Raw genomic sequence first — 26,704 nt, forward strand, 5'->3', positions numbered from 1 at the left:
CTCTCAGGCTGCTGCACATAGATTGTGGTCCAGTGAGCTGGAAAATCTTTGTGCAGCTGAGCGTGGCATTGTTACGCAAGTGGCAGCGTGGTTTTAGGTTGGCTAGTCCTTCGGTCACAAGTTGGTGAGAAGGGCTGGGGGTCTGACGCCGCGCCCGTCTGAGGGAATGGACTATTGCAGTGCAATTACAAGTCGCTGATCACCGCCATTATTATTATTATACAGTGTTTTTATAGCGCTAAAGGGTTTGCTCAGTGCTGTACATTAGCTAGGGGGGACAGAACATGAGACAATACAGTACAATACAATACACGAAGGGTTTGAGGGCCCTGCTCTTTCTAGCTTACAATCTAGGAGGGAGGGGATAGTGGTACAGGAGGAAGTGGCTGTGGGGGATGGAGTGGTAGGAGGAGTGGAGATCGGTTGTTAGGTGTGGGTGGGGTAGGCATCCCTGAAGAGATGGATTTCAGGGTGCGCCTGAGGGTGAGGAGGGTAGGTGACAGTCTGATGGATTGGGGTAGGGAGTTCCAGAGGATGGGAGAAGTCAACAATCAAGAGAAGACTTCACCAGAGTGAATACAGAGGGTTCACCACAAGATGTAAACCATTGGTGAGCCTCAAAAACAGTAAGGCCAGATTAGAGTTTGCCAAACGACATCTAAAAAAGCCTTCACAGTTCTGGAACAACATCCTATGGACAGATGAGACCAAGATCAACTTGTACCAGAGTGATGGGAAGAGAAGAGTATGGAGAAGGAAAGGAACTGCTCATGATCCTAAGCATACCACCTAATCAGTGAAGCATGGTGGTGGTAGTGTCATGGTGTGGGCATGTATGGAACTGGTTCTCTTGTATTTATTGATGTGACTGCTGACAAAAGCAGCAGGATGAATTCTGAAGTGTTTCGGGCAATACTATCTGCTCATATTCAGCCAAATGCTTCACAACTCATTGGACGCCGCTTCACAGTGCAGATGAACAATGACCCAAAGCATACTGCAAAAGCAACCAAAGTTTTTTAAGAGAAAGAAGTGGAATGTTATGCAATGGCCAAGTCAATCACATGACCAGAATCCGATTGAGCATGCATTTCACTTGCTGAAGACAGAACTGAAGGGAAAATGCCCCAAGAACAAGCAGGAACTGAAGACAGTTGCAGTAGAGGCCTGGCAGAGCATCGCCAGGGATGAAACCCAGCATCTGGTGATGTCTATGCGTTCCAGACTTCAGGCTGTAATTGACTGCAAAGGATTTGCAACCAAGTATTAAAAAGTGAAAGTTTGATTTATGAATATTCTACTTACTTTTGGTCCCTTAACAAGTGGGAGGCACGTATGTAAACTGTTGTAATTCCTACACCGTTCACCTGATTTGGATCTAAATACCCTCAAATTAAAGCTGACAGTCTGCAGTTAAAGCACATCTTGTTCGTTTCATTTCAAATCCATTGTGGTGGTGTATAGAGCCAAAAATGTTAGAATTGTGTCAATGTCCCAATATTTATGGATCTGAATATATATATATATATCTTGGTTAACGTAATTTTCGGTTTATGAATGGAAATCATGCCTCGTGTTTTTTTGCGCAGTACAAAGTGTATGTCGGTGCCGATTTTTAAATGTAATTGCTGGCTTTTTTTTTTTTTTCTTCACTATAGCTCACAGAATTGGCTGTCACTTTCCCCGGAGTTAAACTAAAAGTAAAAATTGCTTCTTTTAACTTGGGGAAATTAACTAAAAGGAACCTTTCTTTTAGCTGGGGTGAAATTGACAGCTGAATCTCTGAGCTATAGTGAAGAAAAAAAAAAGCAGTAATTACATTAAAAACCAGCACCATAATACACCCTGTTCCAAATTATTATGCAAATGATATTTTTCTCATTTACCTAACTAATTGTTGTAAATAACAGTCAGCATAATTCTCATGTTATCAACTATTAAGAGTACAATTCAAATTTTATTGAACAAACCTCCTAATGATAACAGTATTTTTTTAAACATAAACTTACAATGCACTGTTCCAAATTATTACGCACAGTTTCAAAACACTTTATAGGTTGTAAAGAACTGAAAATTGTCATTTGTTGCGTTTGCAGCATTTTTACTGAAATCAAAAGCTATTTCAATCAAACTTTTAACAACATTTTAACTTTTTAAACCTTTTAACAGGTGATGTTACATTTTAACATAGGACCTCTTATTTGTTAGCAGCTTCACAAGTCTAGCATCCATTGAACTTATGCGTTTTTGGACCGTTTCTGCTTGAATTTGTGTGCAAGATGTCAGAATAGCCTGCCAGAGCTGCTGTTTGGATGTAAATGGCCTCCCACCCTCATAGATCTTTTGCTTGAGGATGTTCCAAAGGTTCTCAAATGGATTGAGGTCAGTGGAGGATGGAGGCCACACCATGACTTTCTCTCCTTTTATCCCTATAGCAGCCATTGATGCAGAGGTATTCTTTGCAGCATGAGATGGTGCATTGTAATGCATGAAGATGATTTTATTACGGAAAGCCTAGTTCTTTCTGTACCAGGGAAGAAAGTGGTCAGTCATAAACTCCACATACTTTGCAGAGGTCATCTTTACACCTTCGGGGACCCTAAAGGGGCTGACCAGCTCTGTTCCCATGATTCCGGCCCAAAACATGACTCCACCACCGCCTTGCTGACATCGCAGCCTTGTTGGAACAGGGTGGCTGTCCACCAACCATCCACTACTCCATCCATCTGGACCATCCAGGGTTGCCCGGCACTCATCAGTGAACAGGACTGTTTAAAAATTAGTCTTCATGTATTTTTCTGCCCAATGCAGCAGTTTCTGCTTGTGAGCATTGGTTAGTGGTGGCCGAATAGAAGGTTTATGCACAGTTGCAAGAGTCTGGAGGACTCTACACCTTGATGTCCGTGGGACTCCAGAGGCACCAGCAGCTTCAAATATCTGTTTGCTGCTATGTAATGGTATTTTAGCAGCTGCTCTCTTGATCCGATGCACGGATCTGGCAGAAATCTTCCTCAATGTGCCTTTATCTGCACGAACCCGTCTGTGCTCTGAATCGGCCACAAATCTCTTAATAGTGCGATGATCACGCTTAAGTTTTTTTGAAATATCTAATGTTTTCATACCTCGTCCAAGGCATTGAACTATTTCACTCTTTTCGGCAGCAGAGAGATCCTTTTTTTCTTCCCCGTATTGCTTGAAAATGGTGCTCTGCTTAATAATGTGGAACACCCTCCTTTAGTAGTTTTTCCTTAAATTGGGCTCACCTGCCAATCTAATGTCCGAGATTGTTTTCAGTGATCAAAAGAGCCCTGAGACACAATGCCATCCATGAGTTAAACTGAAAAACAAAATATTTAATCTTTGTGACACTTAAATAGAATTTGCATAATAATTTGGAACAGGGTGTAAATAAAACATCGTGGGGTCCGCCCTCCATTCATGCCAAGCTCCTTCAGGTCTAGTATGGGTTTTGTGGGGAACCCCCACGCCAAAATTAAAAAAAAAAATGGTGTGGGGGGCCCCCCCCCAGGCGCCATACCAGACCCTTATCCGAGCATGCCCCCCCTTCCTGAACCATGCCAGGGCACATGTCCTCAACATGGGGGGTGCTTTGGGGCAGGGGGGGCTTCCCACCCAAAGCACCTTGTCCCCATGTTTATGGGTACAAGGGCCTCTTTCCCACAACCCTGGCTGGTGGTTGTGGGGGTTTGCGTGCATGGGGCTTATCGGACTCTGGAAGTCCCCTTTAACCCCTTTAACAAGGGGGCCCCTAGATCCTGTCCCCCTCCCCATATGTGAGTGAGTATGGGGTACATGGTCCCGCTATTCATTCACAAAAATAAAAAAATGTAATGTGAAAAAAGACAGAAAACTAAAATGTCCCCCACATTAGATCCAACGTAATCACGATGTCCGCCTCCAACCCGAAAAAAGAATAGGGGAAAAAAAAAAAAAAAGACTCTGCTCCCGATGATGGCTCTCGACCGTCTGTCTGCTCTGCTAGTTTGACAGTTCTTAACCGATTCCCATCCGGCCAAGGGCCGAATGGCTGCCGGCAAAAACCCTCACCTCTCTGGGTGGACGGCATATGGCGTCCTTTCGGGCATGCGCAGTTTGCGCGCCTGCAAAGCCGCGCAGCGGCGCAATCTGTCACCGGCCGTGTACCTCGGACACGGCCAATGACAGATCTGAGTAACGGCCCTGTTGCCGGTACTATGTAACCTGCTGTGACCAATCACAGCAGGTCACATGACAGTTGTATACAATGGATGGCTTCATTTGTGCCATCCATTGTATACTAGTGTGTCTAGCTGTGAGTGTTCACAGCGATCACATGCACAAGCTGGGCCAAGCACAGCCCAACTTTGTCATGTGATTAGCCGTGGCCAAATCACAGCTAAGCACAGAAAAAAAAATACTTATCACTTTCCCAAAGTAGTACATTGTTACTATGGTAACATTATACTAATTTTGTTATAGTGAAATATGAAAAATAAATCTTAAAAAAAAAAATAAAAATGTAATAAAATTAAAAATAAAAAAAGTATATATATATTTTTTTCATACTGTCACCAGTCAGTGTCCCTGATCACCACCATGACAGTTATATGATGACGCTGTATTGCACTGGTGACAGTATGTAAAAAAAAAAAATGAATTTTTTTAATTTTCCGAAAAATTATGACAAATTACAACTTCAAAAAACTCGCCATGTCTCTTTATAAAGTACGTCGGACTGTCTACTTTGCAAAAAGGGGTCATTTGGGGGATATCTGTCCTGTTCTGACATTCTTGGACCTCAAGAAATTAGATATTTTGTTCCCTAATCGTATATCTGGTTATTTGTTTACCGCTGCATATAGATATTCAGGAATATATTGTGTTGTTGTGTTTTTTTTTTTTTTTTTTTTTTTTTTCCTTAACATTTTACCTAAATTATACACCAAATTTTTTTCTAGGTTTTTATCTTTTCAATTAATCAAAATTTTAATCGGCCAACTAATAAAGAAAATAATCATTAGTTGCAACTTTAGTGGTTATAGTGTGGTGATACCTGTAGTTGCAGGCATCGACCCATTTTTTTTTTTTTTTTTTTTTGGCTAGCAATGCACATAGTTTCTATGGTCTAAGAAACTCACAAAAACGAAATTTTTTTTCATTCCAGTTTCCCCTACTTATAAACAAGCGATGCTTTTATGGGCAGAGGAGAGATCTCGGGTGTAATAGAAGCCATATCTCTCAGCGTGGGCTGACAGATACTCTACTAAGTCAAGGGATTTTGTTAATCTTTTGTGATGGCAATAAAGTTGATCAAGAACAAATTTAGAGAGACAGCGTAAAATTAATAAAATAGAAAGCAAAGTTAATGCACCACTGCACCCACTCCTGGGCTAGCATGCAAAGATGAATGCATGCGTCAGTCCCACACACATACATAAACAGCAATCGCTTCACAGGTGAGGTATCACCTCATATATCAGAGTTAGAGCATTAAATCTAACACCAAATTCCCTGTGTAACCAAACTGGTGACCTGCATAAGCTTTTAAACCGTCACCTAGGGATAAATGTAATTTGTCGCTGTTCCACAGGCGTGCACAATCTTAAAGCATTACATGTTTGCTAACTTTTTATATTTTTCCAAAAAAGTGGGTAATGTGTTTTGTGTGCACTAAAATTCATTTGTGTGGTTTTTTTTTTTTTTTTTTTTTCCTAAAGAATTTTTCATTTGAAAAAATACTGTGAGCCGTTAAATGGTGGGCTTTGCAATTTTTTTATTTTTTATTTTTCTTTCTATAGGTCCTAAAATAATATATGGGGTTCTAAGTAATATTGTAGTAAAAAAAAATTCTGGTGTGTATGTATGTTGGGGAAACCCAATACTCATGGGTTTCAGTGACATTTTGACTGCTGAAGCCAGATTGAAAAGTAGATGTGTTTATTATACAAGCATGTAGTTAGACCTTCATGCAGGGAGAGCAGAACAATGCATAGTGTTGGATTTCCAACTGCCTTGGAAATCGAATACAATTTATATGTCCTAAGATGGGTGGGAACCTAGCTATCTGACTGACTGATTTTGAAGTTTCATTCTGGTTTCTGGTGGATTTCATTGAAATGTAAATGGTCATTCACACAAGCTACTTCCAATAGTTCCTTTAAATGACAGTCTTCAGCTGGAGGTGTAAATGGCATTCTAATACAAGAAATACAGCTGTTATACAATGAGACTTCTAATAACAAAATATTCAGTATATCCAATCAATCAAAACAAAATAAATGTTTGATATATAAAATGGCTATTCCATTTTCCCCAGCAGTGTGTGTATATATGCTTGACTATATGATTTAGCGCTGCACTTTATACACATATTCTGATAGTTGGTTGGGTCAGCGTTTTAAGATACATTAGCCACAGCAGTAGTTGTATCCATCCAAAATTGTGTAGTGCAAAAAAAAAAAAAATCTGTGTAAGGTCAGCATAACCACTTTGACCAGTTCTAATCTGACACTTCACACATGTGTGTAATTGAACTGTCTGCCCTTATGTTGTAAAGCACTATGTAGACTGTTGGCGCATATAAATCATGTATACATATGAATAATTTTGTCTGAGTGTGGGTACGTACTGCATGTATGTTCTGGCTGCCAGCATCTCATGGTGTTTATCTTCATTGTTTCCTGTTCAAATTTATTGCTTGGTTAAAGGACAGTGTAGTGCAGTGGTTCTCAACCTTTCTAACGCCGCGACCCCTTAATACAGTTCCTCATGTTGTGGTGACCCCCAACCATAAAATTATTTTCGTTGCTACTTCAGAACTGTAATTTTGCAGTGGGAGGAATAGTGCCCCATCATTGGTATCAGTGGGAGGAATAGTGCCCCATCATTGGTATCAGTGGGAGGAATAGTGCCCCATCATTGGTATCAGTGGGAGGACTAGCGCCCCATCACTGATGTCAGTGGGAGGAATAGTGTCCCATCGTTGGTATCAGTGGGAGGAATAGTGCCCCATCGTTGGTGTCAGTGGGAGGAGTAGTGCCCCATCGTTGGTATCAGTGGGAGGAATAGTGCGCCATCATTGGTGTCAGTGGGAGGAATAGTGCCCCATCATTGGTGTCAGTGGGGGGAATAGTGCTCCATCATTGGTATCAGTGGGAGGAATAGTGCCCCATCATTGGTATCAGTGGGAGGAATAGTGCCCCATCATTGGTGTCAGTGGGAGGAATAGTGCCTATCATTGGTGTCAGTGGGAGGAATAGTGCCCCATCGTTGGTGTCAGTGGGAGGAATAGTGCCCCATCATTGGTGTCAGTGGGGGGAATAGTGCTCCATCATTGGTATCAGTGGGAGGAATAGTGCCCCATCATTGGTATCAGTGGGAGGAATAGTGCCCCATCATTGGTGTCAGTGGGAGGAATAGTGCCTATCATTGGTGTCAGTGGGAGGAATAGTGCGCCATCATTGGTGTCAGTGGGAGGAATAGTGCCCCATCATTGGTGTCAGTGGGGGGAATAGTGCTCCATCATTGGTATCAGTGGGAGGAATAGTGCCCCATCATTGGTATCAGTGGGAGGAATAGTGCCCCATCATTGGTGTCAGTGGGAGGAATAGTGCCTATCATTGGTGTCAGTGGGAGGAATAGTGCCCCATCGTTGGTGTCAGTGGGGGGAGGAATAGTGCCTATCATTGGTGTCAGTGGGGGGAGGAATAGTGCCCCATCGTTGGTGTCAATGGGGGGAGGAATAGTGCCCCATCGTTGGTGTCAGTGGGGGGAGGAATGGTGCCCCATCGTTGGTGTCAGTGGGGGGAGGAATAGTGCCCCATCGTTGGTGTCAGTGGGGGGAGGAATAGTGCCCCATCGTTGGTGTCAGTGGGGGGAGGAATAGTGCCCCATCGTTGGTGTCAGTGGGGGGAGGAATAGTGCCCCATCGTTGGTGTCAGTGGGGGGAGGAATAGTGCCCCATCGTTGGTGTCAGTGGGGGGAGGAATAGTGCCCCATCGTTGGTGTCAGTGGGGGGAGGAATAGTGCCCCATCGTTGGTGTCAGTGGGGGGAGGAATAGTGCCCCATCGTTGGTGTCAGTGGGGGGAGGAATAGTGCCCCATCGTTGGTGTCAGTGGGGGGAGGAATAGTGCCCCATCGTTGGTGTCAGTGGGGGGAGGAATAGTGCCCCATCGTTGGTGTCAGTGGGGGGAGGAATAGTGCCCCATCGTTGGTGTCAGTGGGGGGAGGAATAGTGCCCCATCGTTGGTGTCAGTGGGGGGAGGAATAGTGCCCCATCGTTGGTGTCAGTGGGGGGAGGAATAGTGCCCCATCGTTGGTGTCAGTGGGGGGAGGAATAGTGCCCCATCGTTGGTGTCAGTGGGGGGAGGAATAGTGCCCCATCGTTGGTGTCAGTGGGGGGAGGAATAGTGCCCCATCGTTGGTGTCAGTGGGGGGAGGAATAGTGCCCCATCGTTGGTGTCAGTGGGGGGAGGAATAGTGCCCCATCGTTGGTGTCAGTGGGGGGAGGAATAGTGCCCCATCGTTGGTGTCAGTGGGGGGAGGAATAGTGCCCCATCGTTGGTGTCAGTGGGGGGAGGAATAGTGCCCCATCGTTGGTGTCAGTGGGGGGAGGAATAGTGCCCCATCGTTGGTGTCAGTGGGGGGAGGAATAGTGCCCCATCGTTGGTGTCAGTGGGGGGAGGAATAGTGCCCCATCGTTGGTGTCAGTGGGAGGAATAGTGCCCAATCATTGGTGTCAGTGGGGGGAGGAATAGTGCCCCATCGTTGGTATTAGTGACACAAATGATGGGGCACTATTCCTCCCACTGACACCAATGATACTTACCTTGCTGACCCCTGCTCCAGCCTGGGCTCGCTCTCTCCCTCTCCCATCTACAGCCTGCAGAAGCAAAATTTGCACTTACCTGTCAGCTGTCTTCCTTCTCTGGCCTCTCTCCTCTTCACTCGGTCCTGCAGCTCCCTCGATCTTCTTCGATCTGCCCGCTCTGCCGCTCGGCTCCTCCTCTCCAAGCTCCACCTCCTCGCCGGTGATTGGCCGCCTGTGTGCCTCTCCTGAGCTACAGTTCCGGTGGCCAATCAGCGGCGAGGAGGCGGAGCTGTTCAGTGATCCCGGAGGTGTGGCCAGGTTACAGGGGCAGCATATCATCCCGCCCACAGATCGCGAGACAGAGCAGCGGTGTCTCGGTTCTTAGGACCATCGGAAATATGTGTTTTCCGATGGTTTTAGGCGACCCCTGGGAAATGGTCGTTCGACCCCCAAAGGGGTCGCGACCCCCAGGTTGAGAACCGCTGGTGTAGTGGATTGTGATACAGTCCACGTTCTATAAGATGATCAGTAAAATGACAATTTTATAGTCTTGCTACTCTCTGCTTCTTGCTCTCTAAATTCCTTACTCTCTTAAGAAAGCAATCAGATATAGGGCAACGAAACAATGATAATTAAGATGGCGCCTTCATCCGGAGTCTCATCCTAGGTGAATCATTAGAAGAAAAGTATCTTTTAACATAAACAACCCCCATAAAAGGGAATGAGTCGTTTTGGTGACAATGATTGGAGATATCAACACGGATAGAAGAACACGCAGGAAACCTAGGGGACTTTTCACCCAATCATCGTATATGCTTCGCCTGCGTCATGAGACTTATAAATGTTACTGTTATTTCCTCAAAGTAGAAATTAGGAAGTTTGCAAACTGCATTCTGTGCCAGTGTCTTACTTCCACGTGCACGTATTCTCACATTAATTGGGCTCACTGGTAGATCACAACAGCTGTGGTCGGTAAGTGATCACATCCAAAACAGTACAAAACTGCAAGTGAAGTCTTGTTTTGCCTTTTTTTTTTTTTTTTTTTTTTTAAATTAAATATATAATTCTGCAGTCAAGGTTTGTGATTTTTTTTTTTTTTTTTTCTCTTTTCATACAGGCTGGCAATTTCATACTGTCATCTACAAGGAATCAGCTTGTTCGATTAATGCCAGACACCACTGGAAAGATCCACCATCGATTTCTGCAGCAAGGGCAAAGTATGCTGTCTGGTATTGGCCGCAGAGTTTCATCTCTCTTAGGCATTTTACCACCACCTGTGGAATCTTCTGTAAGTTTTTTTTAAATAGAAATGGCACACATGTTCCCCACTGCTGCTTGATCCATCAGTCTGCTCTCACACAAAATGCCTTCTAACACATCCCTGCCAGCCCATTGCTATAAAGTCCCACACAGTGCACTCAGATCCTGGATACTATACTGCTGTCAAATTTCCACAACCACATGCTTAAACTCTAGTTAAATACCATCATACCTCTGTCTCTTCACCTGTATCCTTTTCCTCTCTCCTACACCTTTTACTCTGTGCCTGTACTTTGTTTAGCTGGCTATACATCATACATTTTTTTATTTTAAATTTATGAAAACCATATAATATGAGGTCAAACCTAAACATTTTCAAATTGTATGCAGTCAGGCAGACCTTTGCACTACATAGTTGAAGGTAATTCTAAAGGAAATTGATTAAGAAACTTGTGTAATGTATATGGTGAGCTTTACCCTTTTAAGTGCAGTCTTTGATGAGAACCCTGATTTAAGTGGGCCATGGATAGTCTCATATTTAGAATGTTTGCTTTGTGTTACTGAACTGTGTAATGGAAAAAACTCTCTAGTTTGCTTTTGGAATTGCAGCAAAACTAAAGTGTTTAGTTTGAAAAGCAGTAGTTAGATTTTAAATTTCTTATTGTTTAAGCCAGCCATAGATGGTTCAAATCTTGACCGGTTCACCTGGAAACAGCCAAGATTTGAACCATGTATGAGCAGGCTGAATGGACCCAAGATGATTGATCGATCAACTTTGGTACAACCAGTCTGCTGGATTTTACATGTGATTATTGCTAGCGGCTGATATAGCTGCTGGCAATAATCCCGATTTTCTCACGGTAGAGACAGCCAACTATCTTTTGGTTTAGTATTTTTTTTTGAGCTTAAAGTAAATCTTTTTTAAAATGTCTGATTTAGTTCGGTGCAATACTTGGCAATTGTTTTTCGTGGTACTTTTTGGAAACTGAGATGCTGTGCCATTTGTATGCAGATATCTAGTATACATGATGACATTGCTTGTCTCAATTACTTGGTTTGTGCTCTTAAGTCTGAGATCAGGAGGCTGTCTAAATCATTTTTTTCTGTTGAGCTGTCTTGCAAAAAGTTGCCTCTTTCCCAAAAGACTGCGCAAGAGAAGGGCAGTGCGGCAACTGTTGGTCAGGAAGAGTGAGGCCTGTGGACATCTATCTTTTGGTGTAACAATGCCTAACCCTTAATGTTTCTGAGCTGGAAGCAGGTGCAAATGTTAGACATAGCTGCTTGTCAGATTGGCAACCCTTCTTTGCATAGGAAAGAGGTCCTTAAAAACAAAATTGCTCTGCCAAAAGTAACGGTTTAATCTGAGGTTGCAAACCAGGCAAGTGTGGAACTAAAACAAAAAACAGAGAAATCAGCGCAAATTCCCCAGACCATAATGCCAGAGATAGTAAAAGATCAATAATTGAGTCCACATAGCACTAGGGCAAGCTCTTGAAGCTGTAGCAGGCTCTGGGTAAAGACACAAATGGAAAAAAAGCGCCTCTACGTGCAGTATGAAGGACATTCTTTCTTGAACAAGGGAAAAGACACTCGCTTGATAAGTGTAAAGAAGCTTATCGGTATAGTAAGGATGAATGTCCCAGTCCTCGCGGAATAAGCGGTGGTTCACGCCAGGAGAGACTGAGGATGGTGAAAGCCGGCTAGCGTGTGTGTCTCGGAGGACGATCGATGGAACGCACCCTGGAGCACAACGTCCGTGTCAGCGTGATGACATTGGCAGGACCAGCATGCAATGTGATGAGTTTCTTAGCATAGGTGAGGCCACTAGAGGGCAAGCACGCTCCCTTCTCAAGCACAAGTTTTTAACAGAATTTTCAAAGCATCAGAATAAAAGTCTGGAAACTAGCATGCTCAAAAGGAGAGATCGGTGATGATGAAATCCATTCTTTTTTTCCATGAGATTTTAGATTGTCTTTTTATTTATTTTTTTGGTTTAGCGCTTTATGCAGTAACCATATGTTTTGTTTTCAGCTTTGCAGTGTTCTGTGGGATAAAGGAGATTGCTTATACACACTCAATAATACCAGAATTGACAAATGGGAAATGGATGATAACTCCGAATGTCATATTCTAAGTTGGGACTTCAGCCGGCTAATTAATGAAAACATTTCTGATTCCATTTGGGTGAGCTTTCTTTCTCTTGATTATAAGAATGCTTCAGATGTTAAGTTAATGATGTCGAAGAAAAATAAATATTTTATGTTGCACTTCTGCCTAGCAGTACTATAGTCATCTGTTCAAATCCCAAAACACTACCTGCATGGGGTTTGCATGTTCTCCCTCTGCCTGTGTGGTTTCCTCTAGGTACCTCAGCTTCTTCCCACACTCCCAAAAACTACTGGTACGTTAATTGGCTGCTGTCTAAATTTGGCTCTTTTATTTCTTTACTGGTAACTTGTTTTTATACTAAAGATGGTTCTTATTTTTTGTCATTAAATTTTTTTTATTGGGGAAAAAAAAAATACAGCGTTTTTTACAAGTCCAGGAACACTATGAGACACAAGATCCAGTAAATCTTAATAAGATCACAGTAGAAGATATTACAAGTAGATGACTAATACTAGAGACGTTCCTGATACTAGTCTAATATCAAATGTTACATCAAGCTAATATATAGAAAGATTAAGGTTAAGTATGAGCTACAAGAATAAAAAAATAAATAAAACGAGAAATAATCCATGGGGGATTTATCAATAAACGTATTACAGATGAAGTTTATATCAAAGAAGTTGGGATTATCTAGATAATCCTCAATAAGCTCATTAAAAGCACGTGTGTACTATGATGTCTTTACACGAGTAATCATTTCAACTTGTTGCTAACTGTGCATATCTGTTAGCATGGCGGAATATAAACCAGGGTGACAATATTTTATGGTGCCCTACCCTGTGATGACACTCTGCACAGCCCACGTGGACGGCCGGCGGCCATTTTGGTTGTTGTCAAACACCAGTCTGTGAGTGTATATGCTCTATTTTGTCATCCTTATGTTTTCAGTAAAAGTACTACACTATTGGAGATTTCTCTCTATGGCTTGTTCATTACGAGCCCCCCCTCTAAAGTGAATCCTGGTGACCCTGCTTTTTACCTGCATGAATGGTTCCCCCTGCTGTTTAAAGAGTGTATTCCTTGTACCTGGATATTCCTATGGTGTGCTACCTGCTTTGCTGACGCTTGCCAGATGACCACTAGTGTTCCAGTTTCCAGATGCAGATGACCAGGAGTTGGTCTTGATTTACTCAAACGCGCATTAGTTTGCGCTTTCTGGTTAGTGCAATCTACACTCCTTCCTATAGGCACTGCGGTCACGGATTTTTCACCTTTTGCTGCTATTGAACTTTGAATTTCTATACATCACTATATGCACTTTGACGTCTAATTAGGACATTGTCGCACTTTACTGTTTTTTAGTGCCGCAGAGCGCATATTTATATGATTGGTTGTTTATGCTGTTTTTATTTATCATCGTTTATTTTAAGCGCTATAGAGCGCAATTTTATATGATGGATCGCTTATGCTGCTGTTCATATAATATTTATTAATAATTATTTACTCTAGCGCTGCATATATACATGTTATGATTCTAGTACAAGGTTTTTAGAGGTTTCACCTTTTATGCTAGCGGCTACACTTATTTTATCCAGCGCTCGTTTATCATTTATTATATTTTATGACAAACAATTGAGTACTGTCCGTGATACTTTTTTTTTATTTGCACTAACAAACTATTTTAAGGACAAGCTTTCGGGGAGTGTCCCCTTCAGGTCAAAGCAGTACTGATCACAAAGGGTTAGAAGAGATGTTTTCGAGTTGGAAGGAAAAAAAAAAAAGAACAGATAAGATAAGGTGTGCAAAAGTCATCTTTATGTATGTGCAAATTCATCCTTGTTTGCAACTTCTGTCCTGTTTCGCCAGCATAAGATCCTTTGCTACATTTTCTGCACTGGATAAGGTACACAACATTACTGGATGTGCAGCTGTATGATCCAGAGATATTGAAGATCCCTTTTGAGTGTGACACTTTTTGATGGATTGATTTGGTTGCACAGTTTGCAGCGTTTTTTAATTGCAGGGTTTGATTCCATTATTTGTGACATCAGAAGGAAGTTTCCTACTGATTAGTTTTTTTTCTGAGGTTGGGGGGTTGTCTGAAGGCCAGTATTGGTGGTTGCTGGAATATTTCTTTCAGAGTTCCATCCTCTGTTATGATGGGTCACATTACTGAAACTAAAATTGCTTACTTCAGCCGGTTGTCTGCTACATATATCCAATTGCTCTGTGAAAAGATATAGTCTTTGGCTAGACATTTTTTAAAAACACTTTTATTCTAATTTCTAAGTGCTGGAAATCCACCCGAACACCATCAAATATGGAATGGTTACGCTTAATATGAGATTTATGACATGGAGGAGATTGCAGCCATTGCAAGAGAATATACTGAAGAATTCCATAAAATATAATATCTTCCATTTTGCTTGAGGTGATTGTAGCCGTATTAGTGCACTTGCGACAGAAACAATTGAGTACTGTCCGTGATACTTTTTTTATTTGCACTATCAAACTATTTTAAGGACAAGCTTTCGGGGAGTGTCCCCTTCTTCAGGTCAAAGCAGTACTGATCACAAAGGATTAGAAGAGATGTTCTGAAGTTGGAAGGAAAAAAAAAAAAAAAAAGGATAACAGATACGATAAGACAAAGCAAAAGCAAAGTCTGGGGAGGGAGGAGACTACACTCACAGAGGCAGTGATGCTTGAGGTGATAAAACTGTTGGATAATGAGTGAGGAAGCCCATGTCCAAATTCAGGCCGTTATCTCTTGTGTCAAATAGAATTATCATTCTTAGTTCAAACGTTTTTCTTTCCTGGATGGATTTGAAATTTCCTTTTAAGAACTAAAATATTGAGGTCTCCCATTGTGTGGTCTGGTTGTGCGAAATGGTGTCCCACAGGTGTGCAAAAGTCATCTTCTTTATGTATGTCTGTGCAAATTCATCCTTGCTTGTAACTTCTGTCCTGTTTCGCCAACATAGGACCCTTTGTTACATTTTCTGCACTGGATAAGGTACACAACATTAATGGAGGTGCAGCTGTATGATCCGGAGATATTAAAGATCCCTTTTGAGTGTCTGACACTTTTTGATGGATTAATTTGGTTGCACAGTTTGCAGGGTTTGCTTCCATTATTTGTGACATCATAATCAGAAGGAAGTTTCCTACTGATTAGTTTATTTCTGAGGTTGGGGGGTTGTCTGAAGGCCAGTATTGGGGGTTGCTGGAATATTTCTTTCAGAGTTCCATCCTCTGTTATGATGGGTTGTAAATCTTTGATTATTTTTCTTATTCCTTCTAGTGCTGGGTTGTATGTGGTTACACGGTTGTTTGTTTTTCTCCTTGTACTGAAGTAGATTTCTCTTCGGGTTCTCAAGGCTGTGTTTATGCTGTTGTTGTTAGTTTTGTCCTTGTAACCTTTCTTATGGAAGGAGTCTGCTAGTGTCCTGAGATGTGTATCTCTGTCTCTTGGGTCAGAACATATTCGGTGGTATCTAATGGCCTGACTGTGTACGATGGCACGTTTTGTGTGTTGGGGGTGGAAGCTAGAACTGTGGGGGTAGTTGCATCCGTCAGTGGATTTCCTCTATATTGAGGTGTGAAGCTTATCATCCCTGATGTATACTGTGGTGTCTAGGAAGTTGACGTGTGTTTTTGAATATTCCATTTTTAGTTTGATGGATGAAAAGTGTTGATCAATGAGTAAAATTGTTTTAGGTATTCTTCACCTTCTGTCCATATGATGAAAACATCAATATAGCGATAGTATCTGTATGGTTTTTGTTCCATGCTGTTCAGGAATTTTTCCTCCAGGTCAGCCATAAATAAATTGACATATTGGGGTGCCATTTTACTGCCCATCGCAGTACCCATACATTGAAGATAGATGTCTTTATTGAAAGTAAAGTAGTTGTGTGTAAATATGAATTCAATGAGCTGTGCAACATCCTCAGCCGTGTTCTTTTTCTTTGTGTAGCACTCCATTGTCCTAGGATTCCTTTCTATACTACTACTTTCTACTCCTTTCTACGACCAACTACTTTACTTTCAATAAAGACATCTATCTTCAATGTATGGGTACTGCGATGGGCAGCAAAATGGCACCCCAATATGCCAATTTATTTATAGCTGACCTGGAGGAAAAATTCCTGAACAGCATGGAACAAAAACCATACAGATACTATCGCTATATTGATGTTTTCATCATATGGACAGAAGGTGAAGAATACCTAAAACAATTTTACTCATTGATCAACACTTTTCATCCATCAAACTAAAAATGGAATATTCAAAAACACACGTCAACTTCCTAGACACCACAGTATACATCAGGGATGATGAGTTTCACACCTCAATATAGAGGAAACCCACTGACGGATGCAACTACCTCCACAGTTCTAGCTTCCACCCCCAACACACAAAACGTGCCATCGTACACAGTCAGGCCATTAGATACCACGGAATATGTTCTGACCAAAGAGACAGAGATACACATCTCAGAACACTAGCAGACTCCTTCCATAAGAAAGGTTACAAGGACAAAACTATCAACAACAGCATAAACACAGCCTTGAGAACCCGAAGAGAAATCTGCTTCAGTACAAGGAGAAAAAAAACAAACAACCGTATAACCACATACAACCCAGCACTAGAAGGAATAAGAAAAATAATCAAAGATTTACAACCCGTCATAACAGAGGATGGAACTCTGAAAGAAATATTCCAGCAACCCCCAATACTGGCTTTCAGACAACCCCCCAACCTCAGAAATAAACTAATCAGTAGGAAACTTCCTTCTGATTATGATGTCACAAATAATGGAATCAAACCCTGCAATAAAAAAACGCTGCAAACTGTGCAACCAAATCAATCCATCAAAAAGTGTCACACTCAAAAGGGATCTTCAATATCTCCGGATCATGCAGCTGCACATCCAGTAATGTTGTGTACCTTATCCAGTGCAGAAAATGTAGCAAAGGATCTTATGTTGGCGAAACAGGACAGAAGTTGCAAACAAGGATGAATTTGCACAGACATACATAAAGAAGATGACTTTTGCACACCTGTGGGACACCATTTCGCACAACCAGACCACACAATGGGAGACCTCAATATTTTAGTTCTTAAAAGGAAATTTCAAATCCATCCAGGAAAGAAAAACGTTTGAACTAAGAATGATAATTCTATTTGACACAAGAGATTACGGCCTGAAGTTGGACATGGGCTTCCTCACTCATTATCCAACAGTTTTATCACCTCAAGCATCACTTCCTCTGTGAGTGTAGTCTCCTCCCTCCCCAGACTTGGCTTTTGCTGTGTCTTATCGTATCTGTTATCCTTCTTCTTCTTTTTTTTTTTTTTTTTTTTTTTTTTTTTTCCTTCCAACTTCAAAACATCTCTTCTAATCCTTTGTGATCAGTACTGCTTTGACCTGAAGAAGGGGATACTCCCCGAAAGCTTGTCCTTAAAATTGTTAGTGCAAATAAAAAAAGTATCACGGATAGTACTCAATTGTTTCTGTCGCAAGTGCACTAATACGGCTACAATCACCTCAAGCAAAATGGAAGATATTATATTTTATGGAATTCTTCAGTATATTCTCTTGCAATGGCTGCAATCTCCTCCATGTCATAAATCTCATATATTAAGCGTAACCATTCCATATTTGATGGTGTTCGGGTGGATTTCCAGCACTTAGAAATTAGAATAAAAGTGTTTTTAAAAAATGTCTAGCCAAAGACTATATCTTTTCACAGAGCAATTGGATATATGTAGCAGACAACAGGCTGAAGTAAGCCATTTTAGTGTCAGTAATGTGAACTATAAGTTCACATACTGTATGCTAGAAGGGTTCTATTCTCAAACCGTCCCACTATATATGTAGCCTAGTACCTCGGGCATGTTTACATCTCCAGCGTAAATCCGAACACCGTGGGTACCACAATTTCAATTCAATTGAGGTAGCGTACCAACGTGTTAAACATTTCTAGGTTGTTTCCTGTAATCTGGTACTGATCGTGCATTTGTGGCCAAAAATATAAGCAAATTCCCATTGCTTGTCCGTAAAAGTAGTTTTATGAGCGGTTTCCCACTGTGTTTGAGCTTTGGGGCCTGTCAGTACACCACTAATCTTAATCCTTTGATTGCCAGGAACACGCTTATACACGGAAAACCTCCTAGTATAGTGCTAGTATAGTGTCTGAACTGTGATCAATATCTTTGATCAGATCAGCACTATACCATAGTGCACTATGTTGCTATTCTGGCATTTCAGGGCCTCCGATACTGTGATGGGTAGTGAGGAAATGAAATGAGGAAATTACTCGCTTTCAGGCTTTCAAAGGGGTCATTGGATTTCAGGCTCCTGTATGTGGCTAGACGGCCGAAAAGTCTAACACATGTCTTACACATGTGGTATCCCCATACTCGGTAGAAGTAGCAGAATGTATTTTGGGGTGTAATTCCACATGTACCTATGGCTTTTGTGATAAATATATCATTTAAATGACAACTTTGTCTTTAAAAAAAAAAAAAATAATAATTTTCCAAAAACTTGTGGAAAAAAAATAAATTTTCAATTTTTCCATGGACTCAATATGCCTCTCAGCAGATAGTTTAGGATGTCTACTTTCCGAAAAGAGATCATTTGGGGGTGTTTGTACTGTCCTGAAATGTGATGGTCAGTCAAAGTAAAAGCTGTGTAAATTCCATTATCTATACCCTAGTTTGTAGGTGCAATAACTTTTACACAAAGCAATCAATATATATTTATTGGCATTTTTTTAAACCAAATATGTAGCAGAATACATTTTTGGCCTATATTCATGATGTCATTTGACTTTTTTGTTTTTTTTTTTTTTTTATTACAGAAATGAGAAAATAGTTTAAAAAAAAAAAAAAATTCTAAATTTTTTTTTTTTTTTTTTTTTTTTTTTTTTATAGCGCCAAAAATAAAAAGCGCACAGTTGATCAAATACTAAAAAAGGGGAAAAAAAGGACGGAAATCTAGTTTGGGTACAGCATTGCATGACCACGCATTTATCAGTTGAACTATTGCAGCGCCGAATAACAAAACGTAGCCTGGTCAGAAAGGAGGGGGAGGTAAATCCTCAAGATGGCAAGTTAACTAGTTGCTCCACCCCGGAATGACACACAAGTCAGAGGGAACGGTAGCCGTCTTGGGTAGTCAGTGAGAGTGTGTATTGACAGTAATAGAGGATGTACACAACTGTATTCCTATGATTGTGGCCAAAATTGTGGATACACCTTACATTTTTACAAACTTTTTCAGTTTAAAGTACTTTTTATAAAAAAAAATCTAAAAATATCATAGCACAAGTAAAATTTAATATAGTAAATGGATGCCTTTTAAAAAAAAAAAAAATCTTTAAGTTCAATTTTGACTGGAAATGTACCATATTGCATCTTGGCATTATAAATTCTGTTTATATTAACAATTGTTATTGGTTTTCACGTGTATATATACAAACAGTATGTTTTGAATAAGGAAAAAAAAAACCATGACAAAAAGGTACATCGAAGGTTAAAAACTGCATAGGTTCAGAGCAATGTTATGAGATAACGGTGTAAAGGTTATTAGGACCCTACATCTAGGGCTGGTGAAGAAGAGATGTAGGTATCCCATGAGTTCCATACTGCCTCAAACACAGCAATCGAAGCAAGTATGTAGGGCGGTCAAATACTCAATCTGTCTTCAGCAATAATTTCCTCCCTTGTCTTTCAGGACAGCACCTGGAGAGACCTCGGCTCTTCCCCATCTGAGGAAACGCTTCCACCCTAAATAAAAACTCTCACTCCCCTCCTACCTCAGTTTTTGTGTTTCCTCCGATGGGGAGACATCTTTTGGAGGCCTCTCCAGGTGCTGTCAGGGGACAGCGGTACCTGGTTTCCTAGATTGGAGACAGGGCAGCGTAGGGTGAAGGCTGGAAAGCCGGCTGCTATCCCCCAGTGAACGCTGAAAGGGCAGGGCTGCTGCCTCTGTGGGGCAGAGGAAGGTGCGGCACCAACCTGTCGGCCGGCCCCCTCCGGAGAGTTGCGGGAGCCAGGACGTCCTCGTGCGGAGATCTAGGGAGATCGGGGGAGGAGTCACGCTCCTCCCATACGTGCCGGCATTGGAGTGCCCTGGGCCAGATGACTGGAGACGTAACTTCCAGCGGAAGGGATGGAACTTCTCTCGGGGTTGCTGCTTCTGGCCGAGGACCTGAAGACACGAGGATGGCCTCAAGATGGCATTGCGATGTGGTAGCCTGTGTAGACAGGCGATACTGCAGAAGATGCGACCACCCTCCTGAGCAATGTCCGGAGCAGAGGCACCGGGACCAGGCACAGGTAGGTGACTCTGTGGAGTCTTTCCACTAGCTATGGGCCCCTAGCTCCAAGGGGTGTTCCCAGACCTCTTTGTGGTCAGAGGGGCTAGAGGGGGGGGGGGTGGTCTATGCAAGGTCAGGCCCTTATTCCCTGCCAGGGAGGAGAGAGGGGGGGGGGAGGCGGGGCAGGCGGCTTGGATAAGGGGTAACAGGTTCCCTGGTTCTCCTCGTCTTGTTTTTTCAGGGTAAAGCCCGTGAAAAACTCAAGCACCAGGTGCCTAAGCGGAAATGCCAGTAATGTAAGGCGACACTGAAAGAATCGTGGAAAAAGGTGCTATATGGGCCCTGTATAGAGGGGTTAGTTAGGAAGGAGAGTCCGGCACAGGGAGACTTGGTTAAATCAGTGAGGGAAATGACTAATACCTTTTGACTCCTTCAAAACGCTTGTTGAGAATTTAGTGTTACCCCAGGCCGCGCCCCTTCCCCCCCCCCCCAGCAGGTGTTTCCGGCAACTAGTCGAGAGACTGAGGGCCAGGAGGCTGCGGAAGGTGAGCCATCCTTGGGCACCCAGTCTGAAGAGGATTCAGAAGGGGAGGGCCCCTCAGACGATCCCACAGGCCTCTCTAGATACAAATTGTCCCTGGAGGAGGTAGACTATTTTGTTGGGGGCAATTTATGCCATGCTCAATATTGAGGATAAAAAACCCCTTTCACTGCACGGTCAGATGTATCCGGGCATGGAAGAACAAAAGCGGAGAGTTTTTCCCGTTCATGAAGATTTGGTGGATATTATATAGAGAGAGTGGCAGGATCCTGAGAGGAAGCCCTTTTTTTTTTTTTTTTTTTTTTTTTTTTTTTTTTCCTAAATCCCTCAAACGCCGAGTTCCGTTTGATGAGGATCCGTCTGCTTTGTGGAACAAAAATCCCCAGCTGGACACGGCATTCTCCCAACTTGCTAGAAAGATGGATTTAGCTTTTGAAGATGTGGGTAGGTTTGCCTGATCTTATGGATAGGAGGGCAGATTCCCTCCTTAAAAAATTGTGGGACTTGACCTTGTCTAATTTGAACCCAGCCATGGCCACCACGGTAGTAGCCAGGAACATGGAGTACTGGCTCACGCAGTTACAAGCGCACATCGTGGCTGATTCCCCTAAGTATAGGATAACGTCTTTTCAGATGTTATTACAGAGGGTTGGGTACATTGCGGATGCTTTGGCTGAGTCTGTGAGGTTGTCAGAGGTCGGCGGCCCTTACCAATTCAGTCCGTAGGGCCCTTTGGCTAAAAACATGGCAGGGAGATATTGCTTTTAAGGTGAAGTTATGTGGCATTCCCTTTTCAGGTGATCTCCTGTTTGGCCCAGGGTTAAAAACTGTTTTAGACTGCACGGCAGACAGGGAGAAGTCCTTTCCCCTTAAGCGGAAAATGCAGGATCAAGGAGGAAGGAAGTTTCCTCCCTCAAAGAGGTTACAGGTCCTTAGGCCTGAGATTCAGAAAAGGGCATGGGGGCAGAGAGGTAGGGGCAAAGGAGGAGCGATATTCCGTCCTCCTGAACAGCCCCAAAAGCCGCGGTGACTCAATTCCCCCCGGTGGGAGGAAGATTGAGGGTCTAACTCCCACGGTGGGAAGCGGAGGTCTCCAGCCCCTTCATACTGGACATCGTGAAAAGGGGGTACCGCCTGGCATTCTCAAGGCCACCACCGCGAAGGTTATTAGTAACAAGCCTGCCCAGATGTCCGCAAAAGGCTTCGGCCTTACTAGCGTCTCTACGGGAGTTAGATGAGCAAAAGGTAGTAGTGAGAGTCCCCAAGGCAGAAATAGGGGAGGGTTTCTAATCACATGTGTTCGTGGTCCAGAAACCTTCAGGGGCGTGTACAGGGTTGATTCTAAAATTGAAACCCCTGAACGAGACTATCCGTTAAAAAAAAAAGTTTCGGATGGACTCAATTTTTACAGTCAAAGCCCTGCTTCCACCGTGGGCTTTCCTAACCTCAATCGATTGGAAAGAAGCCTATCTGCGCGTACCCATCGTGGAGACATTTCAGAAATTTCTCAGGCTAGAAGTTCAGGGTCCAGGAGGGACATGTCACCTGCAGTTTCAGGCCTTGCCCTTCGGGCTCGCCTCCTCTCATTTGTCACAATGTGTTTTTTAAATAACGTGTTGGATAGCCTTTGGTTACTGCCTGACACCTTCTAGTCATCCTCTTCTGTGATCAAATGATGTCAGGAATTGATTATAGCCTCAATGAGTCCTCGCTTGTTGCTTGGATTCTTGCTCGAGACAATGCGTTTTTCAATCTTGGCCACAGATTTTCAATGGGATTCAAGTCAGGGCTATTTCCAGGCCAGGGAACCGGAGGAATTTTCTTGTCATTGAACTATTTAAGGCATTTACGAGCTGTGTGGCACGGAGCTCCATCCTGTTGAAAAGTAAATTCTGTGCCTTTGTCCACTAAGTCGCTTATTGATGGGATCAACTTTGGCTCCAGGACCTCTTTGATGTATCACTCTGCATTAATAATGCCATCAACCTGTATTCATCCAACACCAATCCAAGACATGCAGCTCCATATCATGACTCTTTCAGGGTGTTTCATTGTTGCTGTCATGCACTCAAGAAGGCATTCTTTGCCTGACCTTCTTTACACGTATAGAACACCATCGCTTCCGAAAATAGAAATTTGGTGTTTTCATCACTCCAAATAATTTTTTTTCCAGCCTTCTGTTCAGTTTTGATGTTCCTTGGCCTATTCGATTCTTTTATTTCTTTGTTGGCAGTTCAAAAATGTTTTTTTCTTGGTATTCAAGCTCTTATTCCAGCAACAACAAGTCGACTTAGTGTTCGGTCAGACACTGACAGTCCTCCATCTGACAACACCTTGTTGATATCTTTGGCAGAGGATTTTCTATTTTGCAAAGCAAGTCTTGAAATTCTTCTGATCATTTTGGGTGTTGTAGCTTTTTTCCTTCCTCTTCCTTGCTGTGTTTCGATACTTTTGGTGTTCGTAAATCGTGCATACAGCTTCTGGAGTCCGGATGCAGAAACTTAACCCATTTTTTTTTTCCTGGTAATTTTGCAACTATAACCTTCGTTTCTTAATGTTGTTGCTGTTGCTCTTTTCTTTGGTGACCAGTCTGACCTTTAATTGATGGTATCATTCATTTCTACAAATATAGTTAAGTACATTTTAGGTTAAAACGCACAAGATTATTTTAATTTATTGAATTATACTAAAATAATTAAAAAAATACATGAAATGAAAAATAGTTTCCGAAGCTCTAAAAAATTGCAGGCATTGCAACTAGAATCTGTTATGCAACATAATGCTTTATGCTGACCAAATACTACTGTAAAATATATACATAGTAATATACAAACGGAATTTGCCATAATGTCCTCCTCTTTTCACCAGCTAGCTTTCGGTCGATTAATTTTCAGTAAATCTGCTCAAATTAACTCAAAACTTGTATCATATGTTGTCAAAAATATTTTGTTTACCATTTGCATAGAATAGCTAATGTCTAGAAAGAAAAAACAAGGGAGTAAGTAAAGATATATTAACCCAAACTGACAAAATCAGAAGGTGTATTCACAATTTTGGCCACCAATGTATAAACCTGATTATAAAGTAAGAGCGCATAAAAAAGGAATGGTGCATCCTGCAGCAAAGTTCATCTTCTCTGACAGGCAAAGTATAACCGAGGCGGCAAGGATGGGATTTACAAAGATTGTGTCCAGCCTGATCTAGAGGGGGAGAGGAAAACAAAACGAGATACTGGCACTGGAGAAAGTACATTCACAGATAACCAGCAGGAAGTTCCTGGCCTGAAAGACTGGAGCAGTACTTCAGTGCAAACGCCATACCTCCTGATAGGCAAGTAGCCGTATTTCTGACAGCTGTTGGCTAAAACATATGACACTCTTAAAGATCTCCTGTTTCCTGAGAAACCAGAAAACAAACCTTTTAACAGAACTCTTACAACTATTAGAGGATCATTTTCAGTCCAAACCGTTAGATTCCGTTTTTATCAACAGCAACAGCAGCCAGCCAAAGAGATTAAAGCATAAGTGGTAGTACGGACCTGCTGCATTGAGAAACATGTTTGTTCTGGGACTAAACAGTGAAAATATTCAAGAGACTTCTAACAGAAGAAGAACTTACCCTTACAAGGGCAATTGATATAGCATCAGTTATGGAAATGACTGTCAAGGGATACAGAGGAATTGAACCCTCAGGTTCACAAGGAAAGTGTAAAAGAGGAAATCTTCAGAACAGCCGTTAATCCAGCTATGTCCTACTGGAAATGCAGACCCCCACCATTACCCAAGTCCGCTTGCTACTGTTGCAGCAATGCAGACTATGATTCCAAATCCTACCGGTTTAAGGGTCAGACTTGTCATCACTGCGGAAAAAATGGGCCAGCTCAGATGAGTCTGCCATAGCAGGGGTGTGCCTGAAAAGCAACCTCAGTACCCCAAGAAGAATACTTACAAGGTAGAGAAACATGCATCATCATCTGAGTCAGACAATGAGGAAGCATTACACAGATTATTTATACAGCACCTGCACTCATCCACCTCTGCAATAACAGTAGAAGTAACCATTGAGGGAAAGACACTAAACATGGATGTGGACACAGGAGCTGCAGTTTGACACAAAAACAGGGGAGACAACTTCAGATTCCAGCAACAGTCTGCCCTACTCTTCTCAAGCTGCAGACATACTCTATGCAAATACTCCACCCTCTCGGTTATGTACAGGTATCATACAAGGGCCAGACATAGAGACTACCACTGTATATCCTGAAACACGGTGGACCGCCTCTTTGGAAGAGAATTGATTGCTCATCTGGGAATGCCAGATATTATCCAGAACCCTTGCAACACCTTTACAGTCCCATCAGGAGAAAATGGTTGCTTGGTGGAGTCCTTGAAACAGTGGTTCCCTGAGGTATTTGATGACCGTTTGGGGGAAATAAAAAAAATATGACACTGTGAGGCTGAAGCTGAAACCAAATGCTCATCCGAGATTCTTCAAAGCTCGCACAGTACCATTTGCACTTTGAGCAGGAGTGGAAGCTGAACTATTCCGGCTAGAAGATGAGGATGTAATTTCCAAAGTAGAGCACAGTGAATGGGCCTCACCAATGGTGCCAGTAAAGAAATCAAATGACTTGTGCATTTATGGGGATCTTCACATGGCACTCGATGCCCAACTGGAGGTAGACCAATATCCTCTACCCAGTGTTGATGACATCTTCGCCTCACTTGCTGGAGGACAGAAGTTCACAAAGATCGATCTCAGACAAGCTTATTTTAAGTTTGAGATCCACCCCTCATGTCGAAAATACCTAACCAACACCCACAAGGGGTTGTACGAATACATTCAGATGGTGTCTTGCATAGCATCTGCACCAGCCATCTGGCAGAGAAAGATGAATGAAATTTTAGCAGACCTTCCCTTCACGCAATGTCTGTTAGATGATATGCTTATCACTGGTTGGACGGACCAAGAACACAAGCGGAACGTAGATCTTGTCTAAATATTGACACTTTGGGCCCAATTTTGTACATTTTCACTTTTGTACTCCCTTTTGTTGCCAGCGGTTTAGACATTAATGGCAAATGTGTGTTGAGTTATTTTGAGGGGACAGCAAATTTACATTGTTTATACGAGCTGTACACTCACCACCTTACATTGTAGCAAAGTGACATTTCTGCAGTGTTACATGAATAGATAGAATGTATTGAGGAAATGTGAGGGGAAGATACTCCTGGAAGATACTGTGTACACACACACACACACACACATTTTTAAATTCAGAAACTGTGACAGGTTTCCATGCAGATTGTCTGGCAAGAGCTGAATTTGGGTGGGCGGCCATGTATTGTGTGTAAAAATTGCCTTGGCCCATAATCAATTGATGCAAATCTTCCGTGAAATACAGCTAGCTCTGGCAGCTAACAGTGACACCAAGTCAGTTTCCCCCAGTGTCAGAATACCCTCTGCAGTCCCGCTATAAGTCTCTGATCGCCACCATTACTAGTACAAAAAAATGAAAATAAAATTCCAACATATATAACCCCTTTTATAAACACTATTATTTTCACATAAACCAATTAATTTACATGCATTTGGTATTTTTTTTTATTAGCTAATAGTCTAAATTTGATTTTTAAAATTTTTTTACTGGACAT

At 42.2% G+C, this 26,704-nt stretch overlaps 1 protein-coding gene across 1 annotated transcript in view; it reads left to right on the forward strand.

The window, feature by feature from the left end:
• Nucleotides 1–9,904: 9,904 nt before the first annotated feature.
• The window catches only part of LOC149428295 (nuclear pore complex protein Nup133-like), a gene marked incomplete at its 3' end in the record, with an annotated part of 49,025 nt that continues 32,225 nt past the window's right edge, over nt 9,905–26,704 (forward strand). Inside the window, exons 1-2 of the mRNA XM_089667536.1 lie at nt 9,905–10,098; nt 12,102–12,254. Coding sequence (XP_089523662.1) covers nt 9,976–10,098; nt 12,102–12,254 — 276 coding nt within the window. The remainder of the gene's footprint in view (nt 10,099–12,101; nt 12,255–26,704) is intronic.

This window comes from Staurois parvus, unplaced genomic scaffold (assembly GCF_062004578.1).
Source record: "Staurois parvus isolate SC_StPar_1 unplaced genomic scaffold, SC_StPar_1.0 ptg003347l, whole genome shotgun sequence".
In the NCBI taxonomy this organism is placed as follows: domain Eukaryota; kingdom Metazoa; phylum Chordata; class Amphibia; order Anura; family Ranidae; genus Staurois; species Staurois parvus.